At 42.0% G+C, this 24,328-nt stretch overlaps 1 protein-coding gene across 1 annotated transcript in view; it reads left to right on the forward strand.

The window, feature by feature from the left end:
* LOC122923509 (myosin-7) overlaps nt 1-24,328 on the forward strand; it is a 107,823-nt gene that overhangs the window by 44,108 nt on the left and 39,387 nt on the right. The window contains exons 7-13 of the mRNA XM_044274338.1: nt 2,717-2,820; nt 7,715-7,853; nt 12,624-12,742; nt 12,867-13,016; nt 17,347-17,517; nt 19,450-19,759; nt 23,930-24,000. Coding sequence (XP_044130273.1) covers nt 2,717-2,820; nt 7,715-7,853; nt 12,624-12,742; nt 12,867-13,016; nt 17,347-17,517; nt 19,450-19,759; nt 23,930-24,000 — 1,064 coding nt within the window. The remainder of the gene's footprint in view (nt 1-2,716; nt 2,821-7,714; nt 7,854-12,623; nt 12,743-12,866; nt 13,017-17,346; nt 17,518-19,449; nt 19,760-23,929; nt 24,001-24,328) is intronic.

Here is a 24,328-nt window from a genome sequence, read left to right on the forward strand (position 1 = left end):
TATATATAACAACTAGCAGAAGGACCCGGCTTTGCACGGGTATATTTTATCTATTTTATTTAATGTTTGTGTGTGTCATTAAAAGATATGGACAGTATCCCCCATAACAGTGACCTCTACAGCACCCTGCCCCTTTAACAGTGAACTCCACAGTACCCCACCCCTTAACACTGACCCCCTCACAGTGCCCCGCCACTTTAAAATGGGACGTCCACAGCAGCCCATCACCTTAACTTTGAACTTCACAGCAGCCTGCCCCTTTAGCAGTGAGTTTTACAGCACCCTACTCCCTTGACAGTGACCTTCTCAGGGGTCTGCCCCCTTAACAGTGACCTTCACAGTGCCCGCCCCTTTAACTGTGACCTCCACAGTACCTTCCCCTTTAACAGTGACCTCCACAGTACCCGCCCCTTTAAAAGTGACCTCCACAGTGCCCACATCTTTAACAGTGACCTTTACAGTGCCCGCCCTTTTAACAGTGACCTCCACAGCACCCACCCCTTTAACAGTGACCTCCACAGTGTTAACCCCTTTAACATTGACCTCCACAGTGCCCGCCTCTTTAATGCTAGGGCTGCAAGACGACATGTTGCGCAAATTTTGTCTCAACAACTTTTATAATGATAGGCTATGGTGTCGCACTGCGACATGCGACATGCTGCGACTTGACAGTCTCAAAAAATCCATCCAAAATGGATGTATGTAGCAGCGTAGTTGTGCCCTGTGTGTCGTGCGAATCATTGTCGTCCTGAAGCTCTGGCCTAAAGCTGACCTACAGCAGTGAAGAAAAATGGCTGGGTTGTTATGGAAACCTGAAGTAAAACTGTGTGTATGGCAGTTGGGATTTGAAGAGAAAGACTTGCAGGCTTGTATTGGATAATGCAGGTCATTTTTTGGGAATATCTCAGGAAAGGTACGTCCTAGAGAGCCCGTTCTAAAACCTTCCTGGACACCTGATGTACCTGTGTGCCAAATTTGGTGGAGATCAGTACAGTGGTTTGGTCGCGCATAAAGATTAAGAACAGACAGACAGACCTCCAGACAAACAGAAACTCATTTTTATATATATAAGAGATGAGTTTCTGTCTGTCCCGACATCTGTCTGTTCTTTATGCGCGACCAAACGACTGAACCGATCTTCACCAAATTTAGCACACAGGTACATCAGGTGTCTCAGCTCTCTAGGACGTACCGTTCCCAAAAAATGACCTGCATTAGCCAATACAAGCCTGCAAGTATTTCACTCATATCCCAACTGCCATACACACAGTCACATGTCCCTTATCAGCCAATAGAAGCTCGCAGGCCATTAGTCTCCACATACACACAGTTTTCCTCCAGGTTTCAATAACAAACCAGCCATTTTTCTTCACTGCTGTAGGTCAGCTTTAGGCTAGGGCTACACGACGACATGTGTTGCTTGACAATAAGTCTCACGACACATAAGACACAACTACACTGCGACATTGATGTCGCACGACAATTTTTATAATGATAGTCTATGGTGTTGTACTGCGACATGCGATCTTGGATGGATTTTTATTGCGAGGGTCGTGTCGCAGCATGTCGCAGTGCGATACCATAGCCTATCATTATATAAATTGCTGTGTGACATTGGTGTGACAAAATGTCGCGCAACACGTCGTCGTATAGCCCTAGCCTAAAGGGGCAGGGCGCTGTGGATGTTACTGTTAAGGGGGCAGGGGCCACTATTAAAGGGGCAGCTGCTGTAGAGGTCACTGTTAAGGGCCAGGGGCCACTATTAAAAGGGCAGCTGCTGTGAAGCTCACTGTTAAAGGGGCGGGCACTGTGGAGTTCACTGTTAAAGGGGCGTTCACTGTGGATGCCACTGTTAAAGGGGCAGGCCGCTATGGAGGTCACTGTTAAAGGGGCGGGCACTGTGGAGGTCACTGTTAAGGGGGCAGGGTACTGTGAGGTCATTGTTAAGGAAGCGGGGTACTGTGGAGGTCACTGTCAAGTGAACGGGGTACTGTGGAGGTCACTGTTAAGGGGCAGGGGCCACTATTAAAAGAGCAGCTGCTGTGGAGCTCACTGTTAAAGGGCGGGCACTGTGGAGGTCATACTTCTGTTCCTCACTGTATACCTGTGCGAAGCCAGGTCCTTCTGCTAGTATTTTATAATATGCAATTGTCCTGCAATGTAAGAATATATTACTAATTTGCAAATTAACATATAGCTTCAATTAAAGGGAAGCTATCACCATGAAAATGCAGTACAATCTGCAGGCAGCATGTTATAGAGCAGGAGGAGCTGAGCAGATGTATAATTTTTTGTAAAGTATTCAGTATAACTTGTATTTCATTCATTTATATTCCTGCTCATTCTGTGCTGTGAAGTCCAGGAGGCGGTCCTATCAGTGATTGACAGCTATCTGTGTATACATAGTCATAAAGGATAGGCTTCAATCAGTGATAGGACCGCCTCCTGGACTTCAAAGGTCTGTCTGCTGTTTTTGTTCATTAAGTGGATTTTATTTGTTTTTCTACTTCTTTTCAAGAATGCAGAATTCTGTAGCTCTTGGTGTTTTTTCAGGTGTTTTTGCATTATGGCCTGGTTTTACTAATGTATCTTCCCCAAAAATCTGTTTAAAAAGTGGCACAATTTTATGCATCTAGGGTTTCTACATTTGTCAAAAAACACTTCCACTTCTTCTGGTGTTTTAAGAAGTCTTACATTTGTTCTTTTCTGTTTGCAGATATGCTACTCGTCACTAATAACCCATATGACTATGCGTACATCTCCCAAGGTGAAACCACTGTTGCTTCCATCGATGATGCAGAAGAGCTATTAGCTACTGATGTAGGTGATATCCCTTTAATTCCCACAGTTCCACAATATCTCGAACTTTCAATCTGGTTCCCCACCACTTCACTGTTTTTTACCAGTTATTAAAGTTAAAGGGGTTGTGTCACAAAAAATATTCTACATGTTTCATGTAGCTCCTGGATCTGAAAACTTTTGCAATTGCATGTAATAAAAAATTTAGTATAGTCAGTGAGTTATTCAGTAACATGATAGTGTGGCGCCACCTGCTGCTTGTTTTTTCCTCATTTCTCTGTCCACCTCACTACGGTGGTCACACACCCTCAGTTTAAATCTTCAACTGTCACCAGCCATATCTTCTCTTAGAAGCTGTGGCAGTTACAGGGAAAGAGCTACAGCAGAAAGGACATATCCATTGAGAAAGGACACGCCCCTTGAGTGACCAGCCTGAAATTAATCTAGCAGCACAATTGGAGAAATGAATGGGGAAATCTCTGGATCCGTGTGAGGTACAGGGCTGGTTCTAGCTTTGTTAGAAAGAGATTATCATGTACTACATGATGTCTGATTTTCATTTTTTTACATTAATCATGACATGACCCCTTTTACAAAGTTACTTTTATAGAACAATTATCAATGACTACTTATCTGACAGTGAACAGAATATTCTCCCTATATAGTCTTGCATGTACTGGTTTACTTCTTTGCAGATACTGCAGATATATATTATTACTACCTTTATTGTATAATATAACAATATGGGAATCCCGATGCTTGTGTGTGGTATACTGAGTGCATGTCTGATCATGCAGGAATTATTAGGACCTGTACTGTCCTACTGACTGTAGGAATAATTAGTGACCTAGCAGCAGCATCATGATGTGCAGGAACACCCTGTCTAATCTCCGCTGACTAGTAAAGACTTGCTGCGCCACAACACTGCACTGAAATCATCTGGTCTTTATGCCAAGAATTATGCCCACACAATTTTCAGCCGTAAATCAATTGTTGCTATATGCTATAAGGGGAATCATTTATAATATTGTCTAATATACAAATGTGGAGTGCTTTACTATATATTTGTACATGAACATTTAATGGCTATGTCCATTTTAAAACCAATTTTTATTGCCCCAAAATAAAAAATGATGCGACTACAGAAATTCTAAAGTTTAGTAACAAGTAGACAGAGGGAGGGGAGTATGACATTTGCCTGCATAAGAGCTTTAGAGACATAACAGTAGTATATTTTTAAGTTACTTAATGTTTTACTTCAAATGCACTCCCTACAGACAGCAGTTTCTTCTTCACTACAAGTACAATTAAAGGGGTTATCCCTTGAGTATTGTAAAAAATGAAAAATCCATTATCCTATAGTACATGACAATCTCTTTCTAACAAAGTCCTCACATGGACCCAGAGATATCCCCGTGTCCAGCAGGTGGAGCTATGCAGATTGATTTCAATAACTATACTAAGGGGCACATTTATTAAGACCAGGGTTTTAGACACCGGTCTTAATAAAGTCGTAAGCTGGTGGTGGATCCGCCAAAGTCCTGAAGAGGTGCCGGACTCTCCATAACTTCGGCGGATCTAGCACCAGTTCTAAATGTAAGACAGCTTCCGAAATATCTTACATTTACACCTCTTTCTACATCTAAAACAGGCACAGAAAATGATGATTGGGACGGGCCCCTCCCACATCATGCCATCTGCGCCTGAAATACGCCTAATTTAGATGTATTTCATAATAGTTAATGACCCACTAAATGTTTAATTACATGCAATTACAAAAGTATTCAGATCCAGGTGCTGGTTTGGAAAATGTAGAATATTTTTCATGGGACAACCCCTTTAATTTGGCATTGCTGTACTGATCCACAGAAGAAAGGTAACGTGTCGGTCTTAGCTAATGATGAACACCGTAAAAGCATGGCGGTATGGTGGGGTTTTTTACCCACAAAGAATTTTTTTCCTCCGTTTTTCAATACACGATATAGTAAATGCAATGGTGCCATGAAATAGTACAGCTTGTCCCGCAGAACAAGCCCTCATACGTCTATATAAATGGAAAAATGCACAGGGTAGACAAAGCAGGAGCCGATAGTCCAAAAATATTGGTGGTCGAAAAGCAACCAAAACTCACAGAGTAGCTACCATAAAACGTAACCTTTATTAGTCAAATTAAAAAAAAGAAAAAAAAAGAAAAAAAAATGAATGTTCACAATGCTTAAAAAACACTATGGGAGCAGGATCAGGGGGTGGGCTAGATTCACCCTAATGTCTCTCTATACTACATGTGGGCCCTGCCTATCAACGATGAAATGGCTGCCCCGATAAGGGCGATCCCGTATCAGGAACCTCCTATAACACCCTAAAGAGGCCCTAACCACGAAAAGAGGGACGTCAGGATTCAATGTATGATTATTCTGTATTCCCATGGTCTCGTTTTGAGGAGAGGTTCTTTTTCCTGTCAGGGCCTCTTTTTATATACAGTGGAGGAAATAATTATTTGACCCCTCACTGATTTTGTAAGTTTGTCCAATGACAAAGAAATGAAAAGTCTCAGAACAGTATCATTTCAATGGTAGGTTTATTGTAACAGTGGCAGATAGCACATCAAAAGGAAAATCGAAAAAATAACTTTAAATAAAAGATAGCAACTGATTTGCATTTCATTGAGTGAAATAAGTATTTGAACCCTCTAACAAAAAAAGACTTAATACTTGGTGGAAAAACCCTTGTTTGCAAGCACAGAGGTCAAACGTTTCTTGTAATTGATGACCAAGTTTGCGCACATTTTAGGAGGAATGTTGGTCCACTCCTCTTTGCAGATCATCTCTAAATCCCTAAGGTTTCGAGGCTGTCTCTGTGCAACTCTGAGCTTGAGCTCCCTCCATAGGTTTTCGATTGGATTAAGGTCCGGAGACTGACTAGGCCACTCCATGACCTTAATGTGCTTCTTCTTGAGCCACTCCTTTGTTGCCTTTGCTGTATGTTTTGGGTCATTGTCGTGCTGGAACACCCATCCACGACCCATTTTCAGTTTCCTGGCAGAGGGAAGGAGGTTGTCGCTCAGGATTTCACGATACATGGCTCCGTCCATTTTCCCGTTTATGCGAATAAGTTGTCCTGTGCCCTTAGCAGAAAAACACCCCCAAAGCAAAATGTTTCCACCCCCATGCTTGACGGTGGGGACGGTGTTTTGGGGGTCATAGGCAGCATTTTTCTTCCTCCAAACACAGCGAGTTGAGTTAATGCCAAAGAGCTCTATTTTGGTCTCATCAGACCACAGCACCTTCTCCCAGTCACTCTCTGAATCATTCAGGTGTTCATTGGCAAACTTCAGACGGGCCTGCACATGTGCCTTCCTGAGCAGGGGGACCTTGCGAGCCCTGCAGGATTTTAATCCATTGCGGTGTAATGTGTTTCCAATGGTTTTCTTGGTGACTGTGGTCCCTGCTAATTTGAGGTCATTAACTAACTCCTCCCGTGTAGTTCTAGGATGCTTTTTCACCTTTCTCAGAACCATTGACACCCCACGAGGTGAGATCTTGCGTGGAGCCCCAGAGCGAGGTCGATTGATGGTCATTTTGTGCTCCTTCCATTTTCGAACAATCGCACCAACAGTTGTCACCTTCTCTCCCAGCTTCTTGCTAATTGTTTTGTAGCCCATTCCAGCCTTGTGCAGGTCTACAATTTTGTCTCTGACATCCTTGGACAGCTCTTTGGTCTTTCCCATGTTGGAGAGTTTGGAGTCTGCTTGATTGATTGATTCTGTGGACAGGTGTCTTTTATACAGGTGACTAGTTAAGACAGGTGTCCTTAATGAGGGTGACTAATTGAGTAGAAGTGTCTAACCACTCTGTGGGAGCCAGAACTCTTAATGGTTGGTAGGGGTTCAAATACTTATTTCACTCAATGAAATGCAAATCAGTTGCTATCTTTTATTTAAAGTTATTTTTTCGATTTTCCTTTTGATGTGCTATCTGCCACTGTTACAATAAACCTACCATTGAAATGATACTGTTCTGAGACTTTTCATTTCTTTGTCATTGGACAAACTTACAAAATCAGTGAGGGGTCAAATAATTATTTCCTCCACTGTATATATATATATATATATATATATATATAAATGGAAAATTAAAAAAGTTGGAATAAAATAAAGTGAAAAAAAGATTTTATTTTACAGGGATTAAACTAGATTGAGCTGGTAGATATGACACACGAGAAGTGAGGTGCACAGAATGCAGCAGCCCCGCTCAGGGTGCACCGAAAACCCTATTTGCGTACAAAATTTAAGATTATCACTGAATTTAGAGGACCATGATATGGTTATGCTTAGGGGCACCTAGTCTGCATGGCAGTATGCTACCTTTGAAACTGATTTTGCCGGTGATGGACTCCATTACGTTTTATGTAAATACCGTTATGCATTGTAAAGTGAAATTCAGTGTAATCTGTTATCTGATAAACCTAAAAAGTTGTGATTTAGGCCTTGTGCACACGACCATATGTATTTTACGGTCTGCAAATTGCGGATAGGTGTGCGGTGTTGCATCCTCCTTTTTTGCGGATCCATTGACTTCAGTGGGTCCGTATCCGCGTTTTGCTGCCAAGTATAGCCCATGTTCTACCTCTTTGCAGAACAGACAAATGGATGCGGAAAGCACATGGATCATCTGTGTGCTTTTTGCATCCGTATGTCCTTTCTGCAAAAAAATTATGTCCGCAAAATACAGACCACAGACATGTTGAAGACAATGGGTCCGCAATAAAATGAAGACAGAACAAGGACCGCATCCATATTTTGCAAATCCGCAATTTGTGGACCGCCTAACGGATCTGGTCATGTGCATGAGGCCTTACTTTAAAAAAAACTTACAGAGTGAATTATTATCCCATGTCCTGCTTCATCTTCATCTAGAGTGCCTTTGATGTTCTGGGGTTCTCTCAGGATGAGAAAAACTCCATTTACAAGCTCACTGGAGCCATCATGCATTTTGGCAACATGAAATTCAAGCAGAAGCAGAGAGAAGAGCAAGCGGAGCCTGATGGAACTGAAGGTAGATGTAGTGGCAGAACGTGACGCCATTATACAGCTATCATGTAGGACCTCATAAGGCGGTATTACACTGGCAGATAGTGGAAGGCTCGTCCTTATCAATTCCTGCTATGATAATATCTGCACAGTTTTCAGTAATGGCGTTCTATTATCCATAGCTAATAGCATAGTGTATGAACAGTAGCTTATGCCAAAGCATGCCTGTCAATGAGTTACATAACATTTTTGGTGTACAGAATTTAATCATCAAAATTCTGCACTGGTAAAATGCAATTAGGGGGTTAATGAGTGTTCATTAGAGAAAGTCACATTTGACCAGGTGCATAGCTATAAGGCATTGGTGGCGAACTTATGGCACGGGTGCCAGAGGCGGCACTCAGAGCCCTCTCTGTGGGCACCCACGCCCTGGAAAAAGTCTAAGGTGTACCAATAAGCCTTAGACATTTCCTGCCATTCATCAGCGCAGGGCGCACTATGAACAGCACAGACAGCGCACTGAATGTAGACAGGCTATTACAGCTAAATGATAAAGTACATGGAAGATATACAATACTGGACTGTAGTATTCAGGGTAAATTGCCGTGTTGGCGCTTTGCGATAAATAAGTGGGTTTTGGGTTGCAGTTTGGGCACTTGGTCTCTTAAAAGTTCACCATCACTGCTATAGGGGAAGCAGGGGAAGTGGCTGCTATGGGACCTGAACTCAGAAGGGGTCCACCCAAGATGAGGACTAAAAGATGTTATTGTCAGGGACCCAACAGTATTATACAATGACATGAGGGAGCGCTTTCTGGCCTAGTGTGAAATATTGATCTTGACTAGCCACAGGAGTGGGGGTTGCACGGAAGGAGAGGGTTACGAAGAAGTTGCTGGGGGGAAACTCGTTCAAAAATTTGTTGTGGGGCCCAGTCATTTCTAGTTACACCACTGTATTTACCTATATGAGGTTAATTATTTAGTGTAGATTAAATAGAGCAGATTAAATAGTGACATCTTATGGTATATAAATTGGGGAAAACATTAGAGAGCTGTCGGCCAAACAATCATTCATTCGACAGCTAGCTCTCCCAACTCCCTAACAACTTCTCCATAGACATACAGACGTGGACAAAATTGTTGGTACCCTTTGGTCAATGAAAGAAAAAGTCACAATGGTCACAGAAATAACTTTAATCTGACAAAAGTAATAATAAATTAAAATTCTATAAATGTTAACCAATGAAAGTCAGACATTGTTTTTCAACCATGCTTCAACAGAATTATGTAAAAAAATAAACTCATGAAACAGGCATGGACAAAAATGATGGTACCCCTAGAAAACACAGAACATAATGTGACCAAAGGGACATGTTAATTCAAGGTGTGTCCACTAATTAGCATCACAGGTGTCTACAACCTTGTAATCAGCCATTGGGCCTATATATATGGCTCCAGGTAATCACTGTGTTGTTTGGTGATATGGTGTGTACCACACTCGACATGGACCAGAGGAAGCAAAGGAAAGAGCTGTCTCAAGAGATCAGAAAGAAAATTATAGACAAGCATGTTAAAGGTAAAGGCTATAAGACCATCTCCAAGCAACTAGATGTTCCTGTGAGTACAGTTGCACATATTATTCATAAGTTTAAGATCCATGGGACTGTAGCCAACCTCCCTGGACGTGGCCGCAGGAGGAAAATTGATGACAAATCTAAGAGACGGATAATCCGAATGGTAACAAAAGAGCCTAGAAAGACTTCTAAAGAGATTCAAGGTGAACTTCATGCTCAAGGAACATCAGTGTCAGATCGCACCATCCGTCGTTGTTTGAGCCAAAGTGGACTACATGGGAGACGACCAAGGAGGACACCATTGTTGAAAACGAATCATAAAAAAGCAAGACTGGAATATGCCAAACTACATGTTGACAAGCCACAAAGCTTCTGGGAGAATGTCCTGTGGACAGATGAGACAAAAATCGAAGTTTTTGCCAAGGCACATCAGCTGTATGTTCACAGACGAAAAAATGAAGCATATCAAGAAAAGAACACTGTCCCTACTGTGAAACATGGAGGAGGCTCTGTTATGTTCTGGGGCTGCTTTGCTGCGTCTGGCACAGGGTGTCTTGAATCTGTGCAGGGTACAATGAAATCTCAAGACTATCAAGGAATTCTAGAGAGAAATGTACTAGCCAGTGTCAGAAAGCTTGGTCTCAGTCGCAGGTCATGGGTCTTGCAACAGGACAATGACCCAAAACACACCGCTAAAAACACCCAAGAATGGCTAAGAGGAAAAAATTGGACTATTCTAAAGTGGCCTTCTATGAGCCCTGACCTCAATCCTATTGAGCATCTTTGGAAGGAGCTGAAACATGCAGTCTGGAAAAGGCACCCTTCAAACCGGACACAACTGGAGCAGTTTGCTCATGAGGAGTGGGCCAAAATACCTGCTGAGAGGTGCAGATGTCTCATTGACAGTTACAGGAAGCGTTTGATTGCAGTGATTGCCTCAAAAGGTTGCGCAACAAAATATTAAGTTAGGGGTACCATCATTTTTGTCCATGCCTGTTTCATGAGTTTATTTTTTTACATAATTCTGTTGAAGCATGGTTGAAAAACAATGTCTGACTTTCATTGGTTAACATTTATAGAATTTTAATTTATTATTACTTTTGTCAGATTAAAGTTATTTCTGTGACCATTGTGACTTTTTCTTTCATTGACCAAAGGGTACCAACAATTTTGTCCACGTCTGTACATATTCAGTTTGGCTAGAAGTGTACGTGTATTCTATGGGGAGAGCAGAGAAGCCCCTGCCGGACACCTCTGGTGATCTCCGAGGAGAACAAAAGCATTAGGTGCAAATATTCATTTCTCCCAATCCTTCTTTCCCCTGACATCATCTGTCGCGGGCGAGTCAGGAGCTCCTCTACACATTAGAGCATTGGTTGAATCCTCCATTCTTGGCAGTGGAGAAAATATATATGTAATACATATACATGCTCAGCCGAACCGAACATGGATGTTTTGGGAGCGACAGCTTTCAGCTGAATGGTCGTTTGGCCAACAGCTTTTGAATGTGTATGGCTGCCTTAGAGACTCACATACAGTAGTGATTGATCACCACCTTTGAGGTTTAGGTGGCATTTTTGCACCTATGGTTTTTGCTGTAAAAATGCCAGCTCCAAATGTTAGCTGAACGTCTATGGGAAATATGAAATGCAGGGCAGATAGATGGTTTTTGCCCAGTATTGTTTTTTTGTTTTTATAACTGTTAGCATGTTTGTCTCTGTGGTGTTTTTGTACTTTTGTTTATGAAAAAATGCCAGGAACAAACACAGATTTTGTAAAAAAAAAAAAAAAAAAGGCTAAAAAGCCAAACCAAGGGGCATATTTATTAAGACCGGCGTTTTAGACCGCAGTTATGTAGAGGCATCGGGTTCTAAATTTAATAATCATTTAGACCATTTTCTATGCCTAAAATAGGCCGGCTGGCTTGTCCCCCTCCCCGCCCACGTCATGCCCACTTTTTTAGACCTTGCATGAGCAGGGAGGAGTGGCAGATTGCGGCAATCTGTGCCAGAAATACGCCTAATATAGATGTATTTCTGGATGGTAAATGACCCCCATAGTGTAGCAGTAGTCTAACGTTGCCACACCCAGAGACTTCCATTACAGCAGGACCCACACCTCTTTTAACAGTACCAGTCACAGGCTGCCATAACTGTGGCCAGTCATAGGGCCTCCTTTTAAAGGGACACTGAAGAAGTGAATCATAAAATTAACCACAGAATATACAGTAGTTTCCCTCAATGTTAGTCAGTCTGCAGCGTTTTCCGCATGATCCTGAACCAGTCTTGTAGAAATCCTGCTCAAACATTTGTCTCCCTCTTTGGCTGGAGACAGATGGGGGGGCTCAGCGGAGGGGGCGAGGATTCACTATCTATTTGTCTTACTGCAGGCAGAGCAGATAGCGGAGAATGCTGCTCCAGGTGGTTGTCTTACATACAGTTGTGAGAAGGAGGAGGAAGACATGGCTGAGCTCCTGGGACACGGGGAGAATTCTTTATATATTGCTCACTTTTAATTGTAATATGAGGAAAATATAGAAAAGGAGATAAAGAGAGGAAGTCCTGACATAAGTTTTTTTGTGCATTTTCTGTGCTTAGTATTAGTACTCTGTAACCATAAAGTCCCAGATAAGGGCTCATGCACATGAACACGTGCCGGCCGTTCCGTGCAATAGGGACTGCATTTTGTCCCCAATGCACGGGCACCATCCTTGTGGTTGCCACAGATGGATCCAGACCCTAATTGAATGGGTCTGTGATCTGTCTGCACCACAAAAAATAGAGCATGTTTCAAGTGAATGGGTCTGTCTGCGGGCCACAATACGGGCACAGCCGGGCAACGGCCGTGTGCATGAGCCCATGAGTGATCAACAATGCCCAAAAAATCAGGCAGATTTCCCTTCAGTCCCAATGTAACAGTGGTAACCAGGTAGCACTAAGGCTACCTTTTAAATTCTAGTATTCATGAATTCTGGCACGCTTAGATCCCAAAGTAGTGAATGATATCCGATGGGCCCTGGTGGAGCTGGATCTAGAAATTCTGGTATTCTGTTCCTATACCGAGACAGAAGACCAGAATTTAAAACTGCAGTGTAAACCTAGCCTTACCTCCGTCATGCTAGAAATTGGCAGCTGTGATTGCCCACGTCTACAGCAGTACTGTGTGTCATAGGTTTATGTATGTAAAGTCTTCCTTCCTATTATATAAACTGTATATTTCCAGAGGCTGATAAGGTTGCCTATCTAATGGGCCTGAACTCTGCTGACCTCCTGAAGGGCTTATGTCACCCTAGGGTGAAGGTGGGGAATGAATATGTCACCAAAGGACAAAATGTCCAACAGGTCAGTTATACATACCTCCTAATTGCATACCGTATATATATGTATACATATTTTAATATCATTCTTTACAGTACTATTAATAATTTTTTTCTATTGCTGTAAACTCACCTGTAATTTCTTTTAGGTGTATTATGCCATTGGTGCTCTGGCCAAGTCAGTGTACGAGAAGATGTTCTTGTGGATGGTGGTGAAAATTAACACCACTCTGGAGACCAGGCAGCCCAGACAATACTTCATTGGTGTGTTGGACATTGCTGGATTTGAGATCTTTGATGTAAGGAAGTGGAGCAGACATAAGGCGATACTTTATTTGTCATCATGGTTCTGTTCTATTAGGTTTCTTTTGAATGTAGATAAATCGAATAATAATATAGGCTGGCTCACAGTATTTATGCATCAATTGCAATATTTATTATTATAAAATACATATAGATCAACATATCAGCACAAATACATATAAGTGTATACTGTATAAATATATAAACAGTGCGGAGCTCACGCACTAACTTATACAAGCTGGAGTACTCCTAAATAAATAAGACCTTGAGACTATACTGGACCTGCGAACTTTCAATTGGGACCATAGAAAATGTCCTTTGACTGAATGCCCAAATGCCAAATTGTTAGAACCAAATAGGTTCAAAAGTTATGTTGGTATTCTCTATGTTTCGGTACCTTTTGACGGTGATGATAATACTGCCTTGAGAATTGCAGCGTTCGCTCTTTCTCCACTCTGTGAGCGGGGCTTCCGACACGTTCTCTCAGCGTCCCACCTGACCAGCTGGATGGCAAGTCGCTGGTTAGTGACGTAGGTACTTAGAGCCGGAGGGTTGGCGGAAGTCAGTGCAGCTAAGATGTAACTTGCTTGAGCCCGTCAGGTTACCGGAACTTGATGTAGCAGAGTTTACTCAATAGTTTAACTCTGTTCTATGGCATTGATATACAAGCGGATGGCATAAAATTTCTTTCAATGATGGAGAAAGTCCTTTTGTTTAGCAGGATACAAAACCGCACCAGTAGCCTTGGTCTAATACACACTAGACGCGTTTCGGAACGTTGTTCCTTCCTCAGTAGTTAGATGTAGAATGCTGAATGTGGACCTACTAGTCATGAGTTTAAATACCCTTTCGGGTTTGACATAAAATATGGGTTGGATCCTGGATTGTGTAGCTTAATGAGCCACAGAATCTTGATCTTCACCCTGGCTATTAGTATCACATAGACAATCAATATTATACCCCAGTATATCTTGCACTGGAGTCTGTGATAACACACCATATAAATATACATTAAAAAGCATTTTCTTAAAAAATGACATTTTATAAAAAATAACAAATTAAAATATGAAAATAAAATAAAAATAAAATAAAATACAAATACTAAAATAAATCACTAGCTCAGGAACTGTCAGGAGGATGTGCTACATGAGTTTAAATACCCGAAAGGGTATTTAAACTCATGACTAGTAGGTCCACATTCAGCATTCTACATCTAACTACTGAGGAAGGAACAACGTTCCGAAACGCGTCTAGTGTGTATTAGACCAAGGCTACTGGTGCGGTTTTGTATCCTGCTAAACAAAAGGACTTTCTCCATCATTGAAAGAAATTTTATGCCATCCGCTTGTATATCAATGCCATAGAACAGAGTTAAACTATTGAGTAAACTCTGCTACATCAAGTTCCGGTAACCTGACGGGCTCAAGCAAGTTACATCTTAGCTGCACTGACTTCCGCCAACCCTCCGGCTCTAAGTACCTACGTCACTAACCAGCGACTTGCCATCCAGCTGGTCAGGTGGGACGCTGAGAGAACGTGTCGGAAGCCCCGCTCACAGAGTGGAGAAAGAGCGAACGCTGCAATTCTCAAGGCAGTATTATCATCACCGTCAAAAGGTACCGAAACATAGAGAATACCAACATAACTTTTGAACCTATTTGGTTCTAACAATTTGGCATTTGGGCATTCAGTCAAAGGACATTTTCTATGGTCCCAATTGAAAGTTCGCAGGTCCAGTATAGTCTCAAGGTCTTATTTATTTAGGAGTACTCCAGCTTGTATAAGTTAGTGCGTGAGCTCCGCACTGTTTATATATTTATACAGTATACACTTATATGTATTTGTGCTGATATGTTGATCTATATGTATTTTATAATAATAAATATTGCAATTGATGCAAAAATACTGTGAGCCAGCCTATATTATTATTCGATTTATCTGTTTTCTTTCAGTTGGTAACTGAAAGGCTGAGCTCCAGTAGTTTGCTGGTGGAGCCTTTCTAACAGTATTTTGCAGTAAAACTTCTTTTGAATGTAACTTGCAGAAAAATATAACCTGCTGTATTTTTCTCCATCTGCCAGGTGCATTATACGTCTATTGGGTTCTGTTGCAAATCAGATAAAAACATATTTGTTATTGCTTTCTTAAATCCTGCAAAAACTAGACTGATGGTTGCCCGCAGTCACATATATTATAGCTGTGTCTCCATTATGTTTAGAAATGCAGAAGTCATATTTTACATGTGAATGAATGGGAATTTACCAATTTCAATTTAGTCATGCAGCTGTAGTGTATATAGCAGGCTTGAAGTCATGCTCCATTTGTCCCATAGACCTAACTCCAACACACAAGTGTCAGTGCAAGTGTGGGTATTACATGACGAATTGTACACTGTTAACTTTCAACAGGAAGCCTTGGAATATTTTCCTAAAACTTCTTTCCAAAGAAATGCACCACATCACTATATTTTGCCAAGACTGATCCTGCCGTATGAACTTTTTATGCATGCACCCTGTATACATCTCCATATATTTCATTTTCCATGCATTACTATGCAGCACGATTAAAGGGTTATTCCAAAAAGTGTTGGCATATAGCTAGGATCAGTGATGGCTTATAGCTAAGATCAACCTCTGGGACCTCCTGAGAATGTACGGGCCTAACAGGGAAAGGTCCTTTCATAGCCCTTCCCTGTTCAGCAGTACCCATCACCAGAGCCCTACCCCATCACCAGAGCAATGCCCCACCACCAGGGCACTGTTCCATCACCAGGGCACTGCCCCATCACCAGAGCACTGCCCCATCACCAGAGCACTTCCCCACCACCAGAGCAATGCCCCATCACCAGAGCACTTCCCCACCACCAGAGCACTGCCCCATCACCAGAGCACTGCCCCATCACCAGAGCAATGCCCCATCACCAGAGCAATGCCCCATCACCAGAGCACTGCCCCATCACCAGAGCAATGCCCCATCACCAGAGCAATGCCCCATCACCAGAGCACTTCCCCACCACCAGAGCACTGTTCCATCACCAGAGCACTGCCCCATCACCAGAGAATTGCCCCATCACCAGAGCACTGTTCCATCACCAGAGCACTAACCCATCACCAGAGCAGTGCCCCACCACTAGAGCACTGCCCCACCACCAGAGTACTGCCCCACCACCAGAGCACTGCCCCATCACCAGAGCACTTCCGCACCACCAGAGCACTGTTCCATCACCAGAGAACTGCCCCACCACCAGAGAACTGCCCCACCACCAGAGCACTGTTCCATCACCAGAGCACTAACCCATCACCAGAGCAGTGCCCCACCACTAGAGCACTGCCCCACCACCAGAGCACTGCCCCACCACCAAAGCACTGCTCCATCACCAGAGCACTACCACATCACCAGAGCACTGCTCCATGACCAGAACCCTACCCCATCACCAGAGCACTGCCCCACCACCAGAGCACTGTTCCATCACCAGGGCACTGCCCCATCACCAGAGCACTGCGCTATCACCAGAGCACTTCCCCACCACCAGAGCACTGCCCCATCACCAGAGCACTGCCCCATCACCAGAGCACTGCTCCATGACCAGAGCCCTACCCCATCACCAGAGCACTGCCCCACCACCAGAGCACTGTTCCATCACCAGGGCACTTCCCCACCACCAGAGCAATGCCCCATCACCAGAGCACTTTTCATCACCAGAGCACTAACCCATCACCAGAGCACTAACCCATCACCAGAGCAGTGCCCCACCACTAGAGCACTGCCCCACCACCAGAGCACTGCCCCATCACCAGAGCACTGCCTCACCACCAAAGCACTTTTCATCACCAGAGCACTAACCCATCACCAGAGCAGTGCCCCACCACTAGAGCACTGCCCCACCACCAGAGTACTGCCCCATCACCAGAGCACTGCCCCATCACCAGAGCACTGCTCCATGACCAGAGCCCTACCCCATCACCAGAGCACTGCCCCACCACCAGAGCACTGCTCCATCACCAGAGCACTGCCCCATCACCAGAGCACTGCTCCGTCTCCAGAGCAGTGCCCCATTACCAGCTGTGCAGGGGAAGTGCAGCAAAGCTCCATTCATGTGAGTGAGGCTGGCTACAGTTACCTGCACAGTGCAATTTGGGGAAACAATTCTGCATTTTCAGAAGAGGTCAGGCCCCAACTGATCATAAAGTGATGACATATCTGAGATGGGAATACCTCCTCTTATAGGTAAATCTGTCATGCCAGAGACCTTAATAGTGTAAGAAAATACTGCTATTTCTATATTTTTTAATCTGCGTCTTATTTTCCATGTTTTTCCATCTCTAGTTTAACAGCTTTGAGCAGCTCTGTATTAACTTCACTAATGAGAAGTTACAGCAGTTCTTCAACCACCACATGTTCGTGCTGGAGCAGGAGGAGTACAAAAAGGAGGGCATTGAATGGGAGTTTATAGACTTTGGCATGGACCTGCAGGCCTGTATTGATCTCATAGAGAAGGTGAGATCATTGAAATCATGGAGTCATAAAGGTTAATGGTGCTATATTAATTCTATGTCACACAGTCTAGAATGCTTACTATGTGTAAGATTGTCCCCTATGACTACAGGTCTGGTGATTCATCTTTATTTCCAAATTATTATTCCACTGCCTATAAATAAAAGCATTTGCAGTGCATTATACTATTCATAGACCTCAATATATTTAAAAAGGTGTATATGTGTAGAATTTCAGATGCAGTTTAAAGCGTAGCTCTACCGACATACAACTTTTCATAAATTAATAGTATATGAGAAGATAAGAAATTGTGTAATGTATCTTACCAGAAGAAAATTAAAGTTTGGGTTACATGTTGTCTATAGAATTTAATGCAGAGAGGAGGACTGAGCCCCAAGCAGCTGCAGAAGGTGACACAGCAGACACACTGATGAAAGCTCTAATAAGTTTTCTATCTCACCCCAGTGCTGAATTCTTACCTACACTGCTCAATACTGTTGTACTATTTCCGATATACAATAGACCAAATACTGAAGTTGGCTATCATGACACAAATGATAGGCAGATATGTACTATACAAAATACAATTTACTAATATAGATTATAATATTAGAATAAGGGATATATATGACTGAAACTGCTGGTGGAACAGCCCAACACCAATAGGGATATAATGCAATAGATGTACCGTATATACTTAGTGTCCCCAGAATATATCCCCCTTGTGGCAATAAATAAACAACCATAGCTGGCCATGGATACTCTTGTTGGCCATGGTGTTGGTGTTTTTCACAGGCCTACTGCCCCCATACAATTGAATGGGTCCGCTTTTAACGTCTGTTTCTCAGAAAAGCATCAATGAAAAAAATGTCAGTTAAAAATGGACTGTTTATCTGTTTTTAATCGACTTTTTTTCCCACTGTAGTGTGCATGCAGACTGAAGTGTCTTCACGCACAATTGAGAATGCTTGATGATAGACCGAATGCCTACACAGGTGTAGTGATTTTTGTAAAATCGTGGAGCGCTTGCTGGGATCCTTAGTGCCACATCCTTAGTGCCACATCGTGCACTATAGATCTTGCTGGAGCCATTGGTGTCCACACTGTCCTTGTGGAGACGTACAGAATAATTTCTAAGTAGTATAAATAAGTATTTGGTAATTAAGAGTTCAGAATTTTTATGGCCGCCGAATTGGAATGGGACAAAATTGCTTTAATATAGCGGTAATTATATGATATTGGCTAAATAATACTGTAACAATGATATGAAATGATGAAAAAATAGGAGAATAATAAAAAAAGAATGAATAAATGAATGAAAAATGAGGTCATTTTTTTTCCTTAATTCATTCATTCATTTATTTATTGTCATTGCTCATATTTTAAACTATATTAGTAAATTGTATTTTATATAGTACATTTCCTGCCTATCGTTTTTGTCTGGAGAGTCAACTTTAATATTTGGTCTATTGTACATAATTTAGCAATGTGTGTATAGAGGCATTGTCAGTGCACTCGGCACAAACTCATTGCAGTTGATAAGGGTGAGCTGCTTATTACCATCACAATGTCCCACATGTATATGCTATTGTTTCCGAAGGCTTGCTGGAAACAGATAAGGAAGCAGGATCTGTTCTTCTCTCTATGTGCCTTGTAATAGAGACCTCGCACTAGCCTCCTACTCCCTTGCTCCCTCTCTATAGACTCGCATGGGCAAATATAAACCTGTTAAGTTGAAAACAGTGAGTTGAGAGTGAGTGAGTGATCAGTTTAGAAAGCAGGGTGGGAGAGGAGGACAGGAGCCTGGTAAGTGGACAAAGAGGCATTTTTCTCTAACGAGGTATCTAAGTTTCATATCTTGGTTTGTTCTGGAAAGCTGTTTATAATTCCCTTTTGGCATTTTTTAAATGAGCTTTTTTTTACTCTTCTCCACAGCCTATGGGTATCATGTCCATCCTTGAAGAGGAGTGCATGTTTCCCAAAGCCTCTGACGTGACCTTTAAAGCCAAGCTGTACGATAACCACCTGGGCAAGTCCAACAACTTCCAGAAACCAAGGAACATTAAAGGGAAGCCTGAGGCTCACTTTGCCCTGGTCCACTATGCTGGTACAGTGGACTATAACATTAATGGTTGGCTGGTGAAGAACAAAGACCCATTGAATGAGACTGTAGTGGGGCTGTACCAGAAGTCCTCTCTCAAGCTGTTGGCACATCTATTTGCCAATTATGCTGCTGCTGATTCAGGTACAGAAGAGCTATAGAGGTGTACTATTAAAGGATATGCTTGTTTTTTTTACATAACAGAACATTTATATATAACCTGATGCAGTTTATCAGTATAACCAGCCACCATCATTTTTCACTCAGATTAATTAACATTATTAAACATTTTTGAAGTCTCTATTTTAGTTGGAAATTTAGATAGATTTTATCTCAATCAACTTGTTGTGACAGATGACAGCATTATTACATATTACATATGTCATATTTTAAACACTTTTACTTGATACTCTTCAACCTTTATGGGATTTCCCATTATGATAACCCCTGCACATTTGCTCTGTTAGGGAATATGAAAGCCATCATGTAATACCACATTTGTTCTGCAACTGTAGGACCCAGTGATTCCTAATCTAGAGAAGGGTTTGTCCATATGGAACAAACTCTATAAGTAGTGTCTAATTTATCATAAACCTAGATAGATTGATGGGTTCAAAAACCGCATGTGCGATTCCAGCTTTAGCCCCTTAAGGCCCAGAGGTTTTTTTTGTGTTTTCGTTTTGCGCTCCCTGCCTTCCCAGAGCCATAACTTTTTTATTTTTCTGTCCACATAGCCATATGAGGGCTTGTTTTTTGCGGGACAAGTTTTACTTTCCGACACCACCATTTAATATTGCATATGATGTAGTGAGAAGCGGGAACAAATTCCAAATGGGGTGAAATTGCAAAAAAAAAAAAAGCTTTTTTATTTATTTACAACTTTCGATGTGCGATAAAAATGACAGGTTTTTTTTATTCTACAGGTCAGTATGAATCCGGCAATACCTTATATGTATAGTTTTTCTTGCGTTTTGATAGTGATAAAATTTTTTGTGGGAAAACAATTTGTTTTATTTTTTTGTCACCATATTTTGACCCCTATAACTTTTTTTGTAATCATATGTACAGAGCTGTATGGGGGCTCATTTTTTGAGGGGCAATCTAAAGTTTTCATTCATACCATTCTGGGGTGTGTATGACTTTTTGATCACTTTTTATAAAAAAAAATTGTAGAAAATGAAGTGACCAAAAACGGTGAATGGGCCATTTGGACGCTTTTTTTTCCGTTTTGCAGTTTGCCGTATTAGGAATATATTTTTATACTATGGGCGTTTTCGCACATCGCGACACCCATGATGTGTATTTTTTTATTTTTCTAGTTCTTTTATTTTTATTTTGGGAAAAGGGGGGTGATTCGAATATTTATGTTTTTTATTTTTTTATTTTTTATTTTTTTACACTTTTTTATAGTCCCTTTAGGGAACTATAACATGCAATCATCTGATTGCTATTATCATAGACTCCAATGTACTTGCATTGAAGTCTATGATGATTTTACTGCTGTCCTATGGAGCTCTATTACAGGCAAGGGCTCCATAGGAAATACTATGCAGCAGCCTCCTGTCATTCATAAAGACACGGGCTGCTATATACACGCTCCGGCTCCTCTGATCGCCACACGGGGGAGCCGGAGCACAACCAAAAGTGCGCACTTTCGGTTTCAGGATTGCGGACATGAGCCGTGGGTGTCTGCTAAAAGAAGCAGACGGCCACCCGCGGCTATGGCACCCTCATCGGGCAGGAGCGGGCGCCATCTTTAAAAACCCGCCCAGCGCCGTACATGTATGGTGCTAGGCGTGAAGGGGTTAAAGGGGTTTTCCAAGATTTTATAACTGAAGACCTATCCTCTGAATATATCATCAGTATCTGATTAGTGGGGGTCCAACACCCAGACCCCCATGGATCAGCTGTTTGAGAAGGCACAGCCTTCTCCATGCATCAAGCACAGTGCCGTACATAGTATAGCAGCTGTGCTTGGTATTGCTCTAAACCCCATTCACTTCTATGGCTGAGCTGCTTCTAGGCCACATTGCCGATTAACTTCACTCGATCTAGGGAAAGCTGAGAGAAGGCCACAGTGCTCACAGGAGTGTCAGACCCCCACGATCAGAAACTGATGACCTATTAAAGTTTCAGAAAACCCCTTTAACCTGAGTAAAGGACTGTCAATTTTCAACATACAGTTGTTAAATTACTGAAAGGGGTTGTATAAGATTAGAAAAAATTAGTATGCTTTCATTTTAGAAACAGTATTTCAGATCATCACAATTTATCAGAATTTTTTTTTATTAGCAGACAGCCTCTTTAAAGGGGTTGTTGCATCTGGACATTTATGGCATATCAATAGGATATGCCATGAATGTTTGATAGGTTCCACCTCTAGGACTTTCCGATGTGAATGATGAGCAAATCAAATGTATGGCATCCTTTCCATTCACTGCTATGGGACTTACGAAAATAGCTAAGCCAGCGGCCTGCTCTTCACTTATTTGGAAAAGGAGATCCTAGAGGTGGGACCTGCACTTATTGTACATCTTGGTATATACCTCTGTAATAATGTAGATACAGTTGCAAGAAAAAGTATGTGAACCCTTTGGAATGATATGGATTTCTGCACAAATTGGTCATAAAATGTGATCTGATCTTCATCTAAGTCACAACAATAGACAATCACAGTCTGCTTAAACTAATAACACACAAAGAATTAAATGTTACCATGTTTTCATTGAACACAACATGTAAACATTCACAGTGCAGGTGGAAAAAGTATGTGAACCCCTAGACTAATGACATCTCCAATAGCTAGTTGGAGTGAGGTGTCAGCCAACTGGAGTCCAATCAATGAGATGAGATTGGAGGTGTTGGTTACAGCTGCCCTGCCCTATAAATAACACACACCAGTTCTGGGTTTGCTTTTCACAAGAAGCATTGCCTGATGTGAATGATGCCTCGCACAAAAGAGCTCTCAAAAGACCTACGTTCAAGAATTGTTGACTTGCATAAAGCTGGAAAGGGTTATAAAAGTATCTCCAAAAGCCTTGCTGTTCATCAGTCCACGGTAAGACAAATTGTCTATAAATGGAGAAAGTTCAGCACTGCTGCTACTCTCCCTAGGAGTGGCCATCCTGTAAAGTTGACTGCAAGAGCACAGCGCAGACTGCTCAATGAGGTGAAGAAGAATCCTAGAGTGTCAGCTAAAGACTTACAAAAGTCTCTGGCATATGCTAACATCCCTGTTAGTGAATCTACGATACGTGAAACACTAAACAAGAATGGATTTCATGGGAGTATACCACGGAGGAAGCCACTGTTGTCCAAAAAAACATTGCTGCACGTTTACAGTTTGCACAAGAGCAGCTGGATGTTCCACAGCAGTACTGGCAAAATATTCTGTGGACAGATGAAACCAAAGTTGAGTTGTTTGGAAGAAACACACAACACTATGTGTGGAGAAAAAGAGGCACAGCACACCAACATCAAAACCTCATCCCAACTGTAAAGTATGGTGGTGGGGGCATCATGGTTTGGGCTGCTTTGCTGCGTCAGGGCCTGGACGGATTGCTATCATCGAAGGAAAAATGAATTCCCAAGTTTATGAAGACGTTTTGCAGGACACTTAAGGCCATCTGTCCACCAGCTGAAGCTCAACAGAAGATGGGTGTTGCAATAGGACAACGACCCAAAGCATCGAAGTAAATCAACAACAGAATGGCTTAAACAGAAGAAAATACGCCTTCTGGAGTGGCCCAGTCAGAGTCCTGACCTCAACCCGATTGAGATGCTGTGGCATGACCTCAAGAAAGCAATTCACACCAGACATCCCAAGAATATTGCTGAACTGAAATAGTTCTGTAAAGAGGAATGGTCAAAAATTACTCCTGACCGTTGTGCACGTCTGATCTGCAACTACAGGAAGCGTTTGATTGAAGTTATTGCTGCCAAAGGAGGTTCAACCAGTTATTAAATCCAAGGGTTCACATACTTTTTCCACCTGCACTGTGAATGTTTACATGGTGTGCTCAATAAAAACATGGTAACATTTAATTCTTTGTGTGTTATTAGTTTAAGCAGACTGTGATTGTCTATTGTTGTGACTTAGATGAAGATCAGATCACATTTTATGACCAATTTGTGCAGAAATCCGAATCATTCCAAAGGGTTCACATACTTTTTCTTGCAACTGTATTATGGTAAAATGCTCTAGTCTGGATTTTTCTATAATCATTCCATAACAATCTAGTGTGTGATGTCAAATGAATTGTTTAGCTAGTTGTAATTCTTGCAACTTCTTTTTTATTTAAATACACTTCTTAGATCAAGCTTCAAAGGGCAAAGGAAGTAAGAAGAAAGGTTCCTCATTCCAGACAGTGTCAGCTCTGCACCGGGTATGCTTTTTGAACTATACATTTTCCATGGTATACACCCACAACATATTTTAACCACTTAAAGGGAACCTGTCACCGGGATTTTGTGTATAGAGCTGAGGACATGGGTTGCTAGATGGCCGCTAGCACATCCACAATACCCAGTCCCCATAGCTCTGTGTGCTTTTATTGTGTCCAAAAAACCAATTTGATACATATGCAAATTAACCTGAGATGAGTCAGAGCTTGAAAATATGACTCTTTTCTGGTCACAAAAGCAAGATATGACTCTTTTATGTTAATTTACATATGTATCAAATCGTTTTTTTGACACAATAAAAGCACACAG

The sequence above is a fragment of the Bufo gargarizans genome, chromosome 1 (genome assembly GCF_014858855.1).
Source record: "Bufo gargarizans isolate SCDJY-AF-19 chromosome 1, ASM1485885v1, whole genome shotgun sequence".
In the NCBI taxonomy this organism is placed as follows: Eukaryota; Metazoa; Chordata; class Amphibia; order Anura; family Bufonidae; genus Bufo; species Bufo gargarizans.